This window comes from Pleuronectes platessa, chromosome 9 (assembly GCF_947347685.1).
Source record: "Pleuronectes platessa chromosome 9, fPlePla1.1, whole genome shotgun sequence".
Taxonomy (NCBI): Eukaryota; Metazoa; Chordata; class Actinopteri; order Pleuronectiformes; family Pleuronectidae; genus Pleuronectes; species Pleuronectes platessa.
In genome coordinates, this window is record NC_070634.1 from 5,472,205 (window position 1) to 5,492,929 (window position 20,725).

Consider the following 20,725-nt stretch of genomic DNA (forward strand, 5'->3'; position numbering starts at 1 on the left):
AATTGAATCTTCAAAGGGACATTTTCCTATATTTCTGTCAGGTATTAGAGTGATAAATAGAAAACGGTCATTTGAACAGAAAGAGAGGATACATGTTTATCCATTTTCAGTTAGACGCTCATCATGCGCCTCGATGATTGCGAGGGTGGAAATTGAATGGCGGCGCTGCAGGATCCTCAATAGAGGATTTTCAGTGGTGAGGCAAGTCACGCACTGATGAGGCCTTTCCTCATGAAAGATAAATTCTTGGGCACTTGGCTAATGGGATCTTGTAGTAATTACGTAATTCAGACATAAAGACGCCGCGGAAATGGTTCACTGGTAAAACAAGGGACTCGACAACATTGTGACAATCATTTTCAATAGAGATGCAGTGTCTGAAGTCTAACTCTCATCTCATATGAGCCAAATTTGAGCAAACCGCAACCTTGAGCACTTGTTCTGAAGCTTTACAATGAATTTACAGAGGCTTTTAAATCTTACATATTTTTATTAATTAAATACACCATACTGGAGCAAATGTCTCGGAAAATATCACAAATAAATTTCTCTTTCATTCAGCATTTATATGTTGGCGATGATCTCTACATTACTGACTATGAGCAAATTTCTTCAGTTTGCCACAGGTTCAGGTTTGAAGGGGAGGGGGAACTGGAACCAAGTTTGCAGAGTTTGAATGTACTGTAGCCACGCCTGGACAACGACATTTACATGCATACTGTACATACATGGTAGTTATACAAATACACCTAGAGTGCTCATGATTTGTTTTCCACAAAAAGCAACAGATTTTTTTTTAAACCCCATCTTTTCTATACATATACCACCAAAGAAAACAAAAAACATTCCCCTTTGACAACACTTAAAATATATAAAGTGAAAACACCATGTTGTTGGGAAATGAAGATAGAAAAGGAAGAGAGGAAAAATGAAAAGGTCCCGGTTTTCCCCACAATGTCTACAAATATGCAGAGTTGAAAAGCCTGCATCTCTTTAACCTCATTAGTCTTTTTTCTCCTTCCCTCACTTCAGTCACATCATCCTCCTGTGTGTTATTTAATTTTCTCTTCCCGAAGAGTCCCCTTGGAGTCTGATTCGTCTCCGGTCTTTTTTATTCCAAGGTCACGAAGTCCTCAGCATCCTGATTCAGGTGCGGTTAAGTGCAAGTATCCACCCATATTTGGGGAAAAGCCAAGTTTGAAGGCTGAGCGTTGGGGTGTGGGGTTGCAGAAATAAAAGTCAGGTTACTTGTAAGATGGGTAGAGGATTCCTTTTAGGGCAAAGGGCCTGGGAGCACAGCTAAAAGGCTGGGGTGTTGCTGATCCACGCTGTCTTGGGTGACAATGAGTAAGGGCTAAAATGAAGGCACACATCCTGCTTCCTGCACAGCTCCCGCTTAACACACCTGAATAGTGAGAGATAAAAAAAATAAAACAATTAAAATTTCTGGGCTGTCATTAAGGGCATCAGTTCACAAAATGCCATCAATGTTTCACTGCGATAAATCAACTTTCCACCAGCTTCACCGTTTAATTTATTGATCAGCCAGGCTTCGAAAACCATCTGGTGTCCTATTTACTCTGCCTTAACTTAAAAGTGCATTCATGAAGCGACTCTCTATAATTAGAATCGCGCACTAACATAACTGCAGGAGGTGATCCTGCAAAACAGAAAAATGTAGGGGGGTAAAGACAATTATCTGTCTAGGCTCCACCAGCATCCAACTTTTTCATCTTTCTTGTTTTTTTCTTCATGATTTTAAGGGCCGATTTACTTTTCCCTTCATCCCTCAAATCACTAGGAGGGCTTCAGTCTATTAGTAATTGCAAGCTCCTACTTGGGGGCTAATTAAAGTGACTGACGCTGGGAGGGTCTCACTCCCCTGGGTCAAAGCAGCTCTGTATGAGAGAGGTAATTTGTCTGTTCTGAACAAAGAGATTAGGAAGAAGCTGGGAAGAAAGCTTAATAAATGAGCATCAAATACCCTATGCCATGAACGCAGACAACACCAATTATGTCACAGCTAAATTGCTGATAATCAAAACAATGGTCACTGGATAACCCTGTGTTTCTTTGACTGATTCATTTTCTCCTCTGCTAAACCAGCCTCCGCACTCACTTTATACATGAGGTACTGTATATTGATTTTGGGAGCCGCTATCCTACTGCAAGTCTGTGTTGTTTCAGGCCGTCCACCTTCTGCTCTTGCGCGAGAGCCGAGACTGTTAGTGCGACGAAGTGCGTCAGCAGCGGGGTAATTCTCGTTATTTCACTCAGAGATAACAAAAGCATCCTGAGACTGTTCCCACTGAGCGATGCGTCTCTGTTTATTTAATAATTCTCTCTCTGCTATAATTAAAGCACCAGGGCCAATATTCAGATTGCATTTTAGCATCAATAATTCAGCAGTTTTCACTACAATTGATGTTAGCGCATAAATAAACAATGAGGCCTCATATTTACTATGCCAGCAATGCTACAAGAGACATCGGGATGGGGGGGTGGGAGTAAGGACTTAAACAGACATTTAAAATTAAGCTAGATAATGCAACAGCTTTCAATTTGAATGTGAGTAGCTCTAAGAGCTCTAAGAGCTGATTTGTAAAAGTGACAAGCCCTTAAAAGGCCCGTGACATGGAGGAAGGGAGGGTGGGGTGCAGGGGGGCTTAATGGAGTTCTACCTCTCTTCTACTCACAAAACCACTCAAGGTGAAATGCATGCTCCCAACAACATAATTCCTCTTTCAGTCAGACTCTGACACACTCCAAACACCTCCCATATCTCTCTGTGTGCTGTGTGTGCAGACAAGGTATCAATAAAGCTCCTTGTTGTGAGGCAAAAATGATTATATCTCCTGCGGGCAGAATGAAGCTATCCTGAAGAATGAAGTTATCCTTCGTATATGATTAGGCCTTCTGTTTTGCTTTCACTGGAGGCATCAAGATCAAATCAGGGGAAGCCATGATGACAGCTTTCATGATATACTGGCTGCTGCAGCTTGCGGTCTGTGTTCAACCTCAGGTCCTGGATACATATTTTTGGCCTTGGGAGTAATAACTTAGCCCAGGTGATCCCAGTCTTGTTGATGGAGTAGTCAAATGCAGTTTTAAACACTCGCTATTAATGGCAACGTGTCATTTTTCTCCACAATTGGAAGTCTGGCTCGGGACAGAAGATAAATTTAAGATGAGTCAAAATATGTATCTGCTCACAACAAACTGAGCGTGAGGACAGCGTTACAAAAAAAATCATTTTCACATGTTTTGTGCTGACGGTTAATACAGATTTTCTGAGTGCATGTCCTCCGACAAGAATGATGGAAAAATCCATGGCTGTCTAAAAATAAAATTCATCTCTGCTCTGTAAGATTTAATATCTGCTGCATGCCTTGCAGTGGAGTTGAATCGACGACATCAATATAAACAGGGTGAAAAATGTTGGCTTGAATATTACAGATGTTTTTCTTTTCCTGCAAATGACTCGAAGTGACTGATGACAAGCTTTTACTGACTTGTTCTTTACTTTGAAGTCACCAGGCTTCTGCCCAACAAACAACTAAGAACTCATGTATCACCGGTGCAGAGAAAACAAGGGTACTGGGAAGAAGGTGGGGAATCATACCTTCTGGTCGGGCAGTAGCGGGTTCGTCTGCAGTGAACTCAAGTGGCCGTTGATGAGTGCTGTGGGTCTGTCATGTTCACAGAACAGGCTGCCATTGATGTAGTGGAACCGGTCCCCCGGGACGAGCCGGTTCCGGCAGGTGGAACATGCGAAACACTGCGGGAGAGGGGGCAGGAGGAAAAGCAATGACAACCAGGACTGAGGACCACAAGGCACAGCTCAATCCCATTATGTAATAACACCTCAGAGCAAACACTTGTGAAGGGAAACGCACAGACATGTTCACATTTATGTGCAGAGGCTTGGTTAGAGTTGTAAAATAAAGATACAATTACTTAACAGCAATTTGTGGCTTTCCTTGATAAATAAAATGAAGATTAATCCTATAAATTGGCAAGAATTAACTAAAGTACAAAGTTATTTATTTATTTGTCAAACCAACAATTGAGATCGATGCAATATTAAATTTATTGTAATATAAACAGTGTTTCCACTAAGGTTTTTTTAGGGGGAGGAAGCTAACCCTTGAACATAGGTAGTGCACATGTGTAGTAAACAGGCAGTCAGAGTGAATATCCGAGGATAAAAAACATGTAGCTAGTTCAGTCTTCCCCTTTCTCCCCCTTTCGCATTGAGCTACGCTGCAGAAACTTGCTTGCCTTCGCCGATGATAACACTTCCTGTATCTGACATTTTACATTAACGCCAATCTGCTGAGGATTGTCATTGTGAGTTGACAACATTACGAAGCAGCACTGATAAGTAAATGTCTAAAGTGGGCACATTGATACAATGTGACAAAAAAAAGAGCATTTCTCACATTACAGAAGATGATGGTTAATGTCAAATGTAAGTGTATATCAAAATAGTTGTCAATTAAATATCAACAAGCGCCATTAAGTACAGCCATCCAAATCAACATATATCCACGTATTAGTTTTATAATTAAGTGTTTTACTACAAATCAAATGCTCCAAGTTAAACAGTGTGTAATGTTTTTTTTTTTTACTTTCTTTGGCTCAGGGCCATTGATAGAGGACATGAGTTTACCTTGAGATGGTACACGTTGCCCTGTGCCCTCATCACCAGTTCACTGGATGGAATGGACTGGCCACAAGCGCTGCAAGCTCCGCTGTTTCCAAATAATCTGAGAGAAAGGGAAGAAAAACGAAAAAGAGCAAATGTTACGATGGAACCACTGTATGCATCTGCATAGATTTAGCCTTGTGTAATGGACTGTGGCATCCCCATTTTTGACTGCAGAGTATGTGACTGAATGAAAACTATATTTAGTGCCACGTTCACTATCTCCCAGCTCCATTTGTAAAGTGAAAGGAAAAACACACAAGAGAGAGAGAGAGAGAAAATCGTCAGAGCATCAACAGAAAAATTAATCTTGCAGTAGTCTGCTCTCCACAAGCATGTAGCACTGAAACTGCATATTACTTTGGGTGCACATTTTTTGCAACCTAATAATAACCTGGAACATAAGCAATCAGGACCTAAGAGGATTTGATTGTACATCCAGGTGGAGACATAGTGCTTTTGCCATTAGGACTCCTGTGAACACTCCGTCAGTGCCGTGTTTCCATTAGAAACCCGTAGCTACTCGGGTTGATATATAATGTGCATGGGTTAACCTTTTCAATCATGGTGTCAACACTTTAGATTTGCTTCTGCTCATCTCTTTCGTCCCTAACCTTCTCTCTCTCTCCCTCTCCCTCTCTCCCCTTCTTGATAATGAAATGCTTGCTCCAGCTTCCCTTCTATCTTCCTTCTGAGTCCACAATTTAGATTACTTCATCTCGGTGAGCAGCAAACTGAATGAAATTTCGATTTGAGCAGAAAGTAATTTACTGGGATCTGGACCCATTTGTCATCATATCTCACCGGGTGTTTGCTCTATCACTGCACTTTTCCTAAGCAATCAAATAAGACCACGGCATCTGACATGCTCCGGAGAGAAGGAGAGAGGGATGGAAAAAGAAAGGGATAGGGGGGGATTGGTTAACACTGGTGTGTGCGCATCAGACAAAGTTGTTTGGCCAAAAAAAAAATTACAAGAAAAAGAAAGAACAAGAGGAAAGTGTTTTGAGATATTTTTAAGAGAATAAATGCTTCCACAACCCCCACCATAACCCGTGCAGTTGTAAGATATATTGACAAACAAACACGCCAGAGCTCTTTGCAAAGGGACACAGAAATGGCTTTCAATAAGACAGCCTCGGCAGAAGCAAATTTTGTCTTGGCATCATTTGGAAGGGCTCCATCAAAACTCAATTTCAGAAACTAATTAACTGGAGACTGTCGTCACAACACTGCCAATTCTCCGCTTTCACTGGGACAAACATGACAGTGGAATTGAACATATAGGCCCTGCTTTAAGACCCGCGTGCAATGTGTGTGGAGAAGCAAGACTTTCCTGCAAGGACATTTCTGCATAACAAAGGGGCCTCATCGAAACTCAAACTTCACTCAAACATGTTCCTCTTGTTCACGTTGAATTTTTCACAACAGCCCTTTTTTGGTTAACCAGAGTGTGCAAGCTTTACCAGGGGATAGGCTCTTGATAGTTTTTGATTTAAGGCGCCAAAGCCTTTAGGTGCTCAATTAAGCAGCTATATCGGTTTGAACTTGGGCTCTAATGGTCTCTTCTGCCAGTGAACTACAGCACAGAGGTGAGGTAGACACCCCAGGTCAGTATAATTAAGGCCAAGGGACTCTTTAATTGCAATGACACATCTGGTTTCTGCTTTTCTCCTCCTAAAAAAACAGAGCATCCTACCATCTTTCTGGGGGATGGATTTATCTTGATTTATCTGTTGTCTTCCCCTTGTGGATGAGACTTTGCTACAACCAACGCTTTTGATTATATTAAATAACAAAACACAAAAACACATTTAGAGCTGTCTGTTGTCTATATAGGCAATGACTATTGGATTTCATTTCAGCAGTGACTGCCAGGTGAAATATAGCATGGCTTGCTGCTAGGCTGTCTGGTAAATGCAGACCTCATTCACCAGGGCCTTTGAGTAGGGTAAAATTACCCCACAACAATGATTTCTGCAACACAGTCCATTAAAAATGCCTCTCTACATCAGCAGCCAAAGCACCTTAAAAGCACTAGGCCATATTGATACTGAAGCGGAGCTTTGCATAATGGCAAGAGCTGCATTAGAGAAAAGGGTGGAGGGGCCAGGGACAGGGTGGGGAGGGGCGGGGAGATTGCAAGGATGAGGGAGGGTGTGCATGGATCTGTGTTGTGCATGTGCATGTGTTTTAGGGGGGAGGGGGATTAGGAGGTGTGGGTGTGTGCTGGGATGGAGGGTGGTGGTGGCGGCTGCAGCAGCGGTGGGGGATCAGCCAAATTACACTTGGTTAATTCAGAGTAACAGATCTGGCCCCAAGTGAATTGAAGGCCTTGAATTAATTCTGTTATGACAAATCAAGATAAACGTTTCCCCTAAATTGCATGCGATTTAATTAATTTCTGAGATCCCAGTTTTTTCCTGGCCTAATAGTTCACATTCTCTTGTGCTGTCATAGTGCTTGAGTGGGCAGACTTCAAAGTGATATTAAATAACCAACTATTAGATTTACCTCACACGTTCTATTGGAAAAGTGCCATTTAATTACCTTGGCTTATTCAATTAAGTGGACAGCATTCTCCCTGAATCCAGCAGCCACAAGTAAATTAATTCTCCTCTACTAGCAGCCCACAGAAATAATATTACCTACAGCTTAGTACGACATGATCCCCACAGCAAAACGCAACTTTGGCTTTTAGTTTGACGTGAAAGCTTTTTGTGGCAGCGCTGCATGAAAAACAAAGCTGGTGTTTGTCCTGCGATGTTTGTGAATACTCCTACTTGATTGATTGGGAGATGGGTATCATCCCGGGCCAGGCATACGTCCCATTATAGCCCTGATGTGATGCATTCTGACTTGCGCTAAATCAAAGAAGCATTTTCATATCAGATGTATGAATGAAAGTTTGGGCTTACAGCAGAAAATGTATGACATACGAGCAGTTTAGCAAGTCTATTATAAAATGAGTCTGCCCCTTTAAGATCAAGGGGAAAAAAACTGCAGCAAATGGCCTTCACAATAATCCTTCTTCTCTCTCCGTCTTTCTCTCTTGCTCTCTCTCAAAAGCCAATTTGGTTAATTAAATGTTTTGTTTGCAGTGTGGCTCTCATTCATTTCGGACACGTCATTGGGAGCGGATACAAGCCAGGGACCAGATCTCATTAGATAAAACCCATCAGGACTAAAGGAAATGGAGGGGGACTATAATTAAAGCATTTAATTGTGTAGACTCACTGTCAGATGTTTTTTCCCCCGCTCCTATCTTTATCTCTGCAGAGATCTCATGGTTCCATAATATGCGTTTTAGCTCTTCCACCAAGCATGCTCTCATTACAAGTGGAAAGGTGTATCCACATTTTCCCCTCTTCTAATTTTAATTATGTTACAGTCCCATTATGAATGAAGTACCCCATTGACTTCCTCATCCTTTTTATGAGGTGGGTGTGAGAGCGCGCAGGCACACTTTAGATTTCGAATTATCCGTGCATATTTAATAGCAGTGTCGCATGTTGACTGTGGCGCAGGTACATCTTTTAGAACACTCAAGTAAAAGAAATGAAGTGTGCCCAAAGTCAGATACAATAATTGACATGAATTTCAACATATACCAGCCAAACACCTGAAGACATAAATGTGAAGTGAATTGTTAAAGAATACTTGTTGATAAAAAAAAATTAATCGATACAATTCTTTCCCCTCGGGGTGTAAACTGGGCCTTGTCCTGTCATCCTGTATTATGTCAGCACCAACCTGCTGTTGAGTGTGCCGCACCTACTACAATATTTAAAAAGCTTCTCTTTGCTATTTAACTGGTGCTTTTCTGTAAGGTTTCAAAAGACAAAAAAAAAGAAAACCAACAGCATACGCAATTCTGTAAAGCAAACAAATCTTACACGACTCGTTTTCTGTCCTCCAGTTGACCATGAACAGCAAACAGCACAGACATGCAGATGCCCTCCAGAACAAGTCTTTTACTTTGTGCTCAGTCAACAGACCTGCGTGTTTGACCACTCTCAGGTAGACTTTAACCATAATTTCCCAGGAAATACTCCCAACCTGGCAGATTATTGCATGACCCGAAATTATCATTTTTTATTTAGCCCCGTTTGGTTTTACTTGATTTAATACTATTACTAAATATATTCCAGGACTTTTAAAAGTAAACGAATCTGGTTTTTGAGAAATGGAACTTTCTTAAAAATCCACTTGTTCTTGTAACATATGAACGGAAATCTCTTCAGATAATTTTCAGTAATAACATTCAATAAAATTTAATTTGCTGTGTGCATGCATTCCGATGTCTCAGTCTCACCTGATGTAGTCGTTTCTACAAAGGATCATGCCACTTTTTGTATAGCACGACGTGCCGATTTCACCCAGCTGGGCCTGGCAGCAGGAGCACTTGAGGCAACGGCTGTGCCAGTAGCTGTCCATGGTGTAAAGGAGGAAGCGGTCTGCGATTTTTCCCCCACATCCTGCACACCGCTTCCAGGACAGAGAACCCGTGCCCACCGGCGGTGGCTGGCTGCTGCCTCCGGGATTCACCATTGTCTCTATAAACACAGACAGAAGAGATGATGAAGATGACGGTCCAAGTGATGGTGCATGTCACACCCAGAAGTCTGCGGTTCAGGATTTTACCTGCTAAGTTTTGTTTGGTACACGGCGGGGTTAGGACCTGAGATGGGTCACAGCTAATGTGGAATCCCCATCTTAAAAAGGTAAATATAAAATCATGTGAGCCACACTCCACAAGTGAATTTGTCAATTATCAAATCTAAAATGTCAGCCCCCTGGAACATCTTCTTGTGGAAGTGTGGACTTTGAGCAGCTGCAGCCTGCAAATCATAGCAAAGCTAAATAGCTGATCTCATTAGGGGAACAGTTCCGAGTTCTGTTGTGCTACAAGTAATTCAGCAAACTAATCTGCCCTTGATCTCCGTCTCATCCCTGTGCCGTTGCCTTCACTGGTCCTCTCATGATGAATGTCTGTAAAGTGATAATACCAGGGGCCAGAGGAACAATTGTGCTGCGCATGCTTTTGTTGAGCTGTCCGGAGAAATTCTAAACAGCATAATACTTTGCTGCACAACTCTATACTCTAATGCACTTTGAATAGCTGGAGAGGGGGCTGCTGCTGCTCAACACAAATGGAATGGGCGGAAACAGACACTTTGACATGTTGAGTTTACCAACACTTGATGCTCGCTGGACCTTTTGACCTGAACAGCGAATATGATCTGCCTCGTGACGGTAAAACCAATATTTAACAGCGCCTTTAATAGGGACTCACACTGCAGCCGTGTTTCACCACAGACCTGCTGTAATGATGTTAAGTGGTCTAATCTGATGAAATGCAAGGCGTTTGTTTCACCTGCAAAATGAATCTGGGCTCTTTTTAACTGTAATCCTCTCCAATTTGGTGAGGCAGACTACATGCCTGGATAAAGCCAAATCTTTGTGAAAGGCAGGTAGGCTAATTAGAGTTCGGGGGGTGGGGGGTGGGAGCGGAGGGGGCTGGGTGGGGGTGTACACACAGAAAAGCATTCAGTAAGCCCATTAGCGACGGTGGCTCTTAGGGGACAAACCATAGTGCTGATTAAATCTGAATCAAGAAGGCGACCTGAAAGTGACTCCCTGGATAAACAAGATCGTCAAGTTTCATTCAGGAGAGGAGTTTTTTTGTTTTGTTTTGAGAGAAGGAGGGAACATGAGGGTGAGGAGAGGGGAGACGGGAGAGGAGTGAGAGAGAGGGGAGACAGGAGAGGAGTGAGAGAGAGAGAGAGAGAGAGGAGAGAGGAGAGGGAGGGGGTGGCTTTTAACTTAAATGGGCTAACTCAAGTAATTACACGGGCAGGCAATTTGGGCGCAAGTCATGGAAATAGGAGAGAGGAGAGAGGAGGGAGGTGGAGGGGGGGGGACATTATCAGGCTGCCATGTGCTAGAAGCTCCAGTGCGATGACTGCTGCTTCTCCACGGGAAAAGAGAGGAAATGTGGCATCACATTAGAGAACAGGGGATAAGAAGAAGAAGAGGGTTACACGGACTATAAATATGAGCGCCAGCAGTCTTAGCATAAAGACACCAGTAGAACCGGGGAGGCTAGTTTCCAGAGAGAAGCGGCTATAATTAGAACAGAATAAAACACAGATGTACAGGAGTTGCAGCTCTGACAGAGACAAACACCCACCTCGCTGGAGTCTTCTCGGTGTAATGGCTGCAAAGTTGACCACTTGAACGGGGTTCCTCGGTGAAGAACAGGTAACAGCGGGAAAAGTGCAGGTAACAGCGGACACACTAGCGCGCGCGGTCGGCCTCCAGCTCCGCGCTCGCGTGTTCACTGGCAACACGCGCAGTAAAATGGAGTTATCAGATAGTATTTCCAGTGGAGTTTTTTTTTTTTTTTTTTTTTTTTACTGTTTCACTGCTGTTGTCTTGAACAAAAGAAGTCCACCGCGGGACGTGCCGACGCCACGACGTCCTCGAACAAACACCGGGAAGTGTCGTTGAGAAGAGGAAACGAGGATGTTGCTGACTGACCGTCCTCCGCTCCGCTCTGCTCCGGGTCCCGTTAGTCTCTCCGCCCGCTCCCGCTGCTCTGCTCCCCGCATGTGTGGCTGACAGGAACCAACCTCCAGCTGGAGACGAGAGGAAAGAACACCCCCTTCAGCCGCGTGACGAGGGCGCAGCCGCAGCCAATCCGCGCGCAGCCCATTTAGCAGGAATCTCGAGCGCGGCCAATCAGAGCGCGGCCGCTGTGTGGACTCGGACGCGCCGGAGGATGGATGGAGACGGAGGTGAGTGGACGGACCAGAGAGGTGAAGGAGAAGACAGTTGGAACCAGAAGGAAATAAAAACAAAAACACAGGGAATACGATGATTTATGATCAACTTGTCTGTCACTCTTTATAACTTCCAGTGATTAATGATTGATTGAGTATCTCCTCTAGTCTTTACTGCTCATAAAAAGGGGAGTTATTGGCCGTGATTGCTGATATTCATCGTGGTATAAAGCGACGGATCGCTCCCTAATTCTGCTTTCAATTGTCTCCTGTGAAACATTTATTAAATACAAATTGTGTGGCAGCATCCGCTTGGCCACATTCACCTCACGTCTGAGTTCAATTAGTTGACATCCAGTAACTACTTAGTTTACCGAGGATGACTGCAACCTCTGGGAAATATCAAGGCCTGATAGCTGCGTAGTGGCGCCATCGTCTGTCACTGGGAATAATCGCAGCGAGGCCCTTCCTGTCGTCTCCAGCCTCATTAAGCCTCAGGTCATTGGTTTCAACACCTATTAAGGCTAATCTGCAAGACCTCGATTTGGTTGAGATCATTTAATTAATTCAGCCTTACAGTTTTATTTTTTTCCCCACCATCCGGTGCGACATCAAAGACAAGATAAGTTGGAAGCAACTGAAACAGATTTTTAATAAAAGCAATGTGGTGCTGACATGTTATTGTGCAGGATGCTGAAAGGGATGGGGATTCTTCTTTCATCTTCAGCTTTAACAGGAAAAAAGGCCTTGCACTGTAAATGGTAATCGGTCTGTATTTATATATCCCTTTTCTAGTTTTGTTGCACTCAAAGCTTTTAACAGTAACATTTTTACCATTCACACAGTGCACCACTTTCTCCATCACTAACCACTCACTTACTATGGGCACATAGCTGTGAGGATCAATTTGGGGTTCAGTATACCACAGTATACAATGAAGGACACTTCAGCACGCAGAAAGGGGAAGACTGGGTTCAAACCTGCAGACCCGCTCTATCCCCTGAGCCATAGCTGCCCACTAGACACCTGTCCTGTGCAAAAATGGATACACTGAAAAATAAGTGTTGCTATTGGAGAAAAGTTTCTTTGGAAAAAGTTGCTTCACATTAGTTTGAGTGGTTTTACATAACAAAACAGCTTTATTAGAAGATGCCTCTGGCTCACTTAGAAAGACATCAGATGTGTAAAGATGATCTTTTTCTTGACTTTAATTGTTTATTTATTCCTGCAGCTCCAAAGAGACTGTGCTGCATCGAGCTGATTTCCCTTTGGCAAAGCCAATGCTACTCCACCTTGGTTTGGGCCACATTCTCCTGACACCCTCATCAAGTCGCTCACTCGCTAGAACAAAAACACCATGGAAGATGGCGAAGAATATCTTTCCACCAAGGAATGATTAATTGATATAAATGATTAAAACAGAGGGAAATTATGAAATGAATTTGAAAGGGGGCCTCACAGGAAAAGCTTTGTTTGTTCCAGGCCTGTTTTAATGAGCTTTTCATAAATGGGCAGTAGTTGAAGTGAAGAGGAGGAGGAGGTTGAGGGGTCAGGGAGATTTGGGGGGTTGGATGGTGGGTGTGTGTGTGTGTGTGTGGGTGGGGGGGGTCCCCTCAGAAATTGATCATCTCTTTTCTCCGCTGAGATCTTTCAAGTCCTATGGCAGTTTCCAAGCAGCTGTATAATGAAGCAGACCAGATAAAACACACACACACACACACACACACACACACACACACACACACACACACAGTGGCACACAACAATATGACGGCACACTATTTCTGTGTTTAAACAGGGACAAGAGAGCGTCAGATGTGGCTCGCAGCGTTGATACTCCCCACAGGGGTGATCTCACCGAGATGAAAAGGAAACCACGGTGCTTCATAATGAAGCTTCTTATCCTGTGGGAAAAAGCCAGAGAGCCACATTCAGCACGGCAGTTAACTTCAGATTGGGATGCACTCTGTGTTTTATTCTATTAACATGACATGAGCCAAAGAGAGGCCACTTTCAATCTGCAAGTTTACACACCACAGGCAATCTCCTAACTAAATAACCCGCAGGTCACCACAACATTCTCTCACAGTCATCTCATAAGATCACATTGGATTGTTTACCACAGATACGAGTGGCCTTGTCCTGAGTATGTGATATAGCATCACACTCGCTTTACTGTGTGTGTGTGTGTGTGTGTGTGCGTGTGTGTGTTTGTGTGAGTGTGAGTGTGTCTTTTAGAGACAATGATAGTTGAGCCAACTGATGAGGGAAGATCAGAGTTCAGATAGAGATGTAGTAGATCAACAGATAGAGAGGACCACTCCATGACTGCATGAAGTACGGCGGAATCTGCTGAAAGATCTAGAAATGAAATCTGCTAAATGAGCAAATGGCTACTTGCATGAAAACACCTTAAAGAAAAAGTTTGATACTTGGGAAATGGTGCTTAATCCCTGTTTTGATGAGAATTAGGGCGTTTTCAAACCTGAAATTCTCAGCCAAGCTTCATGTGTTTTTTAAACTGTTAACATTTGACCCAGTTAGTTTTGGTTTTACATTGTAACTGAGGGAGCAGAGTAACGACTTTTTTATGATATATGACAGGGTGGCAGACATATGACACATGGGCTGTGTTTACCTATACTTGACATTGATTGGTTTACAAACGGGTCTGTGTCCATGCGGCTATTGTAGTTACTGACCTTTTTGAATAAAATGCATTTCGTTTCATTTGAATAGAGAAAATGACTAAAACAGTTCACTTCCTTGATTTCGTTGCTCGTGTAATATGGTATTACTACCAGCAAAATAACTTTCTTCTTCATTGACTCCAAGCAATCTTGCGAGCTGCTTCTGCTTCTGTCTTCTAGTGTTTGATGCTCTCTCACCTGAAATTGGTCCGAAAGTCTGAACTATTCTAAAAAGTGACCACTTCTTTTGGACAAACTAAGTTTTGGTCCGAGTAACTTGATACCCCTTTTATGTTTGTAGGGTCAATATGAAGCTAACCCCAGCTGTCAGTTAACTTAGCCCGGCATACAGACTGGACAAACTCGGGAAGAGCAGTATTAGTTTTGTGCTTGTGTGTTGAATTCCATGCAGCATATAATTTTACAGATTTTTAGCTGTGAAGATAGGTAGCTTTATTGACTTTTGGACAGAGCCAGGCTAGTGGCTTTCCGCCTGTAAACTATGCTAAGCTAGCCAGCAGCCGGATGTAGCTTCATATTTACTATACACTGATGAGAGGTATCCAAGTATTCATTGAACTCTCAGCAAGAAAGCTTTTTTCTATAAAGTATTGCTGATGCAAAATACACTAACCACAACCAACTTTTTTCAATTTTAAGTTTTTTCTTGTGTGTGGATGCTCCAAGAGCACATTCCATTTAGTGGGCCTACTCTGCAAATAAAAAACTCCATTCCATGTTTATGGGAGACTACAGTCATGCAATGTGTCACTGAAATGGCATGAAAACAAGCACATTCAGAAGGACTAAATGAGTGTAATCAAACCCTTCAATCTGAGTTCAAGGCTGTGTTGCTTTCTCTTGTGGCGTGTGTTCTCTGTACTCCCTCCTCTTTTCCATGTGGTTCAGCTCCACTTGGGTTACTAAACAATGAAACAGTCAGGAGAGTTGTGCTCAATATTCCCCTCTCAGAAAACGTCTCACTTCATTTATTCGGTCTTATTGATCTTGTTCATTTATCGTTTGTAATTAAACAGAAAGCGAGTAAGTGAATTTACTATTAAGTAAATAGAACCTAACAACTCAATAAATACCCCCTGCATATTAGTGGATTTCTTTAAAGCCTGGGCTGATAATTTGTGTTTTCATCAGCTCTGGGGAGAGTAGCAACTCTAAAAGATATGCCAGGACCAATACAATGGTCTAAAAATTAAGAGATCAAATAAGAAAGAAAGTCAAACTTTGTACTTGAAGTGATTTGTAAATCGAGCACTTATCTGTGCTGAGCTATACTTGAAGTCACAGGTCATATGGATACAAAACAAATAAGTCACAAGAAGATTTCACAATCATGTGTTAGCAGTTTTCTGGCCTTAAAAATATTGTTAAACAATCAGAGACTCTTTGAACTATTATGTGGCTAACATAGAGTCTTCAGACTGTGAGACTCAAGTGCATCAATAGCTCATATTAACATCACTAACCTATCTATAACAGAATATTCTTATAAAGATACATTAAATTATACCCAGTCTAAGTCAAATCAAATTTTATTCGGCCATTTTCACAAATCCCAGTTTGCCTCATGTTGCTTTACAATGGTAGTGGGACAAGGTGGGACAGCCTCTGTAATTAACCCTCCACTAGAGTGAGGAAAAGCTTCCATGTTACCATAGGCCCTTAAGCATCCTACCTATAGTTTTCTTAAGTTGTGAAGAATCTGTCAGCAGGGGAGATAGCCATTTATTTAAACAGAAGCTTATTTCCCTGAAGAGTCGATCATTTAACTGACACAGCCAACCGGTCTTTCACAGAATAACTCAATCTCAAAAGGGGTATAGTTTGTTGTTGTTTCTTACACAATATAGCACAGCCAACAATCACTAACCTTTCATCCACCTAATGGTATCCCAAAGGGGTCAACTATAGGCCCTCTTTTATTTTCAGTATTTATTGATTTACATGCTGTTATATGTACATGGCAGCAATAAATCTGAAGCCGTCTCTAAGTTTCCCCCCTAATAAATCTCTCCAAAACGTCAGCACGTAGATGAAGGATAAAATCGCATCCTTCTGGTGTAGAAGGTTGGGTTGGAGTATCTGTTTGCTTCATCCAAATATCTTATTTAGGCCAACAATGTCTGCATTTTAAATAAATGCTAAACACCATTTTCTATGAAAGCTTCTAATATGTACATGCACTCAATGATCATGTTCCAACTGGTCACAGGCTGGTCAAACCTATTTAAAACCTCTACAGTGTAATATGGCATTACAAATCCTTGATCAAAAGCCGTTAAACTATTGCCATTGCCAAATAAAGAAAATATGATTTACTCAATCTTGAAAGCATAATCAATTACACTAATCTGTTATTTATAACATGTGGCACATCACAGCCCAATATTATAATAAACAAGCAAAAGTCAAACTACAAAAATTGTATAAAAGGGGACTGTGGTAATATTCTTCCGGGGTCACCACAGTCATAACATACGTCCAGTGTTTGTGTGGTTTAGGATTTTGTTAATTTCTACATTAACTTCACTAAAACACTGAAATGTAATGAGGCATAGACACTCAGTTTACATTGTTTGGTCTTTTTTCCATTGAGTTACTGTGTCAGTCGTCCTTCCTGGTTTAGCCACACATGGAGGTTTGCTTTCAAGGCTCTCTGCTGGAAAGCTTTGTTGGGGTCTATTTTAACCAAGACCACAATCTTTTCCTGAACCTAACCTAGTAGTTTTTTTGCCTAAACATGACCGAACTCTGTTTGAAAGCTGAATCCAGAAAGCCTTTGTTTTTTCATTGTAGTTATCTTTTTTTCCACTTTTGTTTTCTTCTCCTTTCTAATTTTCTTGGCTAGTTAGCTGAGATGGTGTCATAAAGAAACCAAATAAATATTTTCGCCAGAATCTGAAACTATTCCCTTTCCAACAAAGTGCCTAGTGCCTACCTTTTAGCATCATCATCTAGGGTTGCAGCAAATCAGAAATGCATCTTTATTTACATCTTTCTAACCTTTACAAAGCAAGACACTGCTGTGTGGAACATGATACACTAAAATCGAGGCTCATTTTGGATCTTTCCATTGTTGCAAAAGGACAAATCTGAAGCCTGAAGGGCTTTACTGATCTAAACAAGATATACATATCTACACATGGTGAAGCAATTGACAAGATTTAACTCAAAAAGCAAGTAAATGGGAGATGTGTCCACAGAGCAGAGTTACATTTTAATGGACTACATTAGTCATTCTATCCTTCACATAGAGAACTTGGATGCCTTCCACTGTATTTCAAAATATACTTTTATTTCCATAAAAGTCTTGTTGTTTGATACTGTGAAACAATGAGGGATTTACTCTCCTAAAATAATTTGTATTTTAAGCAGCAGCTCAGGATTTGGGCTTCAAAAGCAAACTCTACTTGTGAAGCTATATAATGAACCCATCTAGTCTGTCATGGCATTTTCATATGAATATAATGGGTTTTGATGAAACGGAGTGCACATTTTCCAACACACCAGAAGCCCTTGACAGAACTGAATGTGCACAACAGAGCCTGAAAACATCTCAGTGATGGGGAGGGAGAAAAAATAGGATGTGAAATGATGAAATTCAGAAACTAAATGACAGAGAAGCAAAAGCAGCCCTTCCTTTAAATGCTTTAATCTTTGGATAATTACTTCTACACACACATTTCAGTCTCTGCATGCGCACACGTATAAACACAAACAGAACACCATGTGCTTTCTCTAGCAACACTGCTTTAATGAAATGTCGTGAATCCTTAATGAGTCTCAGTGTCTTGTGATAAATTTCATAATTATTCAACCCCACACAACTTGAGAGGGATATTCATCAGTCAAAGCAAATTAGTAGGGATCCATTAGGGTTCAGTGTCTTGTAGGGACATTCACTTTATTAGCTCCTTACACCATTGCCATAATTGAGAGCATATTTCATTTGGCTCTAACCCCACTTTACTGAATGGCTGCTCTTTCCCTTTTTTTATTTACAGCCAAGTGCTCTGTACTGCAACGTGCATCAACAACTGTTATAGAGCACAATGCAGTGAGCAAGGTGATGTTGTTCCCTCGTCCATACTGGGCTTTTTTCATCGTTGCCTTCTTAGAATTTTCACATTTTTCTTTCAATGAGAGACAGAGACAGATCTACCTGGTCCATCTTTATTGATTCATCTAAAACTTGGAGTGAAAGAAGTGTTGAGAAGAACTGATATCTGCTCCCTTTTATGTGGATTAAAACAAGCCGCTGATGAAAGAGGGTTCTGTCTTGTTGCGAGGAGGCTGTGGTCTGAGCATGCCGTTCCTTGTAGATCGGTGGGACACGGCAGAGGGGATAATTTCTTTAGGATGACTGATGATGGCCTCCACCCACAGATGCCTCTCTTGTTTGTCTTAGGTTAGTCGTGGGGTTCGCTTCATCCTCACTCTTTTCCCCCTCTTACTCTGACAACCTGCAGACATCTCAGATGAGTGACATTCCTCCCTCAGAGACGCCAAGTCTCAGACATGGAAGAATGGAGAGGAAAGGCTTTCTGCTTAGTGTAGAGCCGTGAGAAACTGATGCTGATGAGAAGCACTTGATAGTGGATTTGAAATTTAGTCAAGAGTGGGAAGCAAAAACCAATGTGAATTAAAGATGTTCACATTTTTAATACAAATTTTGTTTGAAAGATGGAAACTCATGAAAATTTTGCAAGAAATGGTTTATGACTGGACAGGTGTGACTATTTTGTTACAGATGCCTTTTCTGAATTCTTGCTTTGTCGCCCATGAGATTATGAGTCTTAGTGTCCCCATACCTCCGGAAACATCAAATTTAAGGGTTTTTAAAATAATTACTGCCAAACAAGGCATATATGTGACATGATCTAGGTTAATTACTGTTAAAAAAATGAAGAACATTTATAATAAGGATTTGCAGACTTTACAGTAGCTTACAGACAAATGAAAAGAGAAAGATGGTTGAATGTGTAAACACTTCTCATTTGTATTGTGATACAGTGATTGCAGACTTTGTGGTCTTCTGCATGCAACACAACGTAGCCTGATTACTAACATTAAGTTTAAAAAAAAGAGGCTCACTTCAATAGGGTTATGTCAACAAGTATCAACATTGGTTGTTTGTTCATACGTAGCTTCAGTTGATGAGGATGTTTTGTGGATGTTTGAAATATGACTATCAGGAGTAAAAGGTGAACGTTGGCACTGTAAGACCTCTTTGAGAGGATGGGTTAGGTTAGGGCTAGGTTAGCCTAACCCTGACCCAGGGTGGATGCTTGAGTGAAGAGCTGATATTGGTATACTCCATTTTCCTTAACTTTAACCAAGTGGTTATTTTAAAGCAACATTATGTTGTTTCATACCTTTAAAAAACAGCTTCAAAATCACTATGATGGTACACAAACTCATAATAGGGAGAATAACATTGTTTTTGTCTGTCATTGCCACAGTGCTCCCTGGTCGTCTGGAACTGAACTATGTAACTTTAGTGTGCTGTGATTGAACATTACCATCGGCTTTACTTTAGAGCATACATCACACACCAACAACCAGAACAGGCAGCTAGCTATTAGCGACAACTAGCTCGCAGTTTTCCGTGTGGAAATCCAGACAGAGCCACTGAAGAAACCGAATGAAGACATCGTGGAGGAAGTGAGGAAGAGAAAGTGACAGACTAAGAAACAGAACAACTGTGAATATTAGAGCACATTTCACTCGTTGACGAAAGATCAAAGAGGCCGAAGGATGCAGGACTGTTGTTGTTGTTATTGGACAAGTAAGTCGTAACTCTTGCTTTTTGGTTTGTCTTGTGCTGTTCTGCTTGCTTGATGTTGGGCTGAGTGAGTGAAGTAGTTGACTTGCTAGTTTTAACATCAGAAGCCGGGTAATCCCATTTATATAGAGGTTTAGCAAGTTAGTTCAATGGGATTAGATATACATCTGTTTGCCTGGGGAGGAACCGACTGCAACTCGTAATTACGACATTAAATCACGTATCCCACCTATAGGGCAAATCCTGAGTATAACCAAGAGCGAATTTTGCATTGTGTCTTTTTAAACCAGTTGAAATAAGCGTAGCACAAATTGTCTTTCTCCCTACTCCTGTGTAATAAACAATGCAATGTTGTTGAGGCTATGTTTCAATCTGCAAGGTCGTCATTGAAATGCTGACCCATAAATATATTTTATTATTACACCTTTAGCCTTGTGTGATGTGAAATTTGTACCGAACTTGGGTTGAAAGCATTCACCTATTTGTGTGCTACTGGTCAGTTTAGTTCATAAGTCACTTACTCTGGAGGACTCATTTCTATTCGTGTGCTGGCACAAAGCCTGTTCCTGTACAAATGTGCTCACAATTCACCTTTCTCAGGCTGCAGGCTGTTTTGTTGTGCTTGGATCATTTGGTATTTTCATGGCTCTGTACAAACCAGTGTGCACCAAGGTGGGTGAATTGGCACAGCTGAAGGTTGGATCTATTTTTTATAAAGTGGCACGTTACATCTTCAGTA

General features: G+C 41.7%; 1 protein-coding gene across 2 annotated transcripts; it reads right to left on the bottom strand.

Moving 5' to 3' along the window:
- Positions 1 to 470: 470 nt before the first annotated feature.
- Positions 471 to 11,306, bottom strand: lmo4b (LIM domain only 4b). 2 transcript variants are annotated; one of them, XM_053430622.1, is made up of 5 exons: positions 10,902 to 11,306; positions 9,024 to 9,264; positions 4,673 to 4,769; positions 3,623 to 3,778; positions 471 to 1,405 (listed from the first exon to the last, which is right to left on the bottom strand). In XM_053430622.1, exons 2-5 carry the CDS (start codon positions 9,257 to 9,259, stop codon positions 1,397 to 1,399), a joined length of 498 nt encoding a protein of 165 aa, XP_053286597.1. In that variant the 5' UTR covers positions 9,260 to 9,264; positions 10,902 to 11,306; the 3' UTR covers positions 471 to 1,396. The 2 variants fall into 2 exon arrangements, with proteins under 2 accessions (XP_053286597.1, XP_053286598.1); XM_053430623.1 differs by lacking the exon at positions 471 to 1,405 and having other exon boundaries at positions 3,617 to 3,778.
- Between the last annotated feature and the right edge of the window lie 9,419 nt (positions 11,307 to 20,725).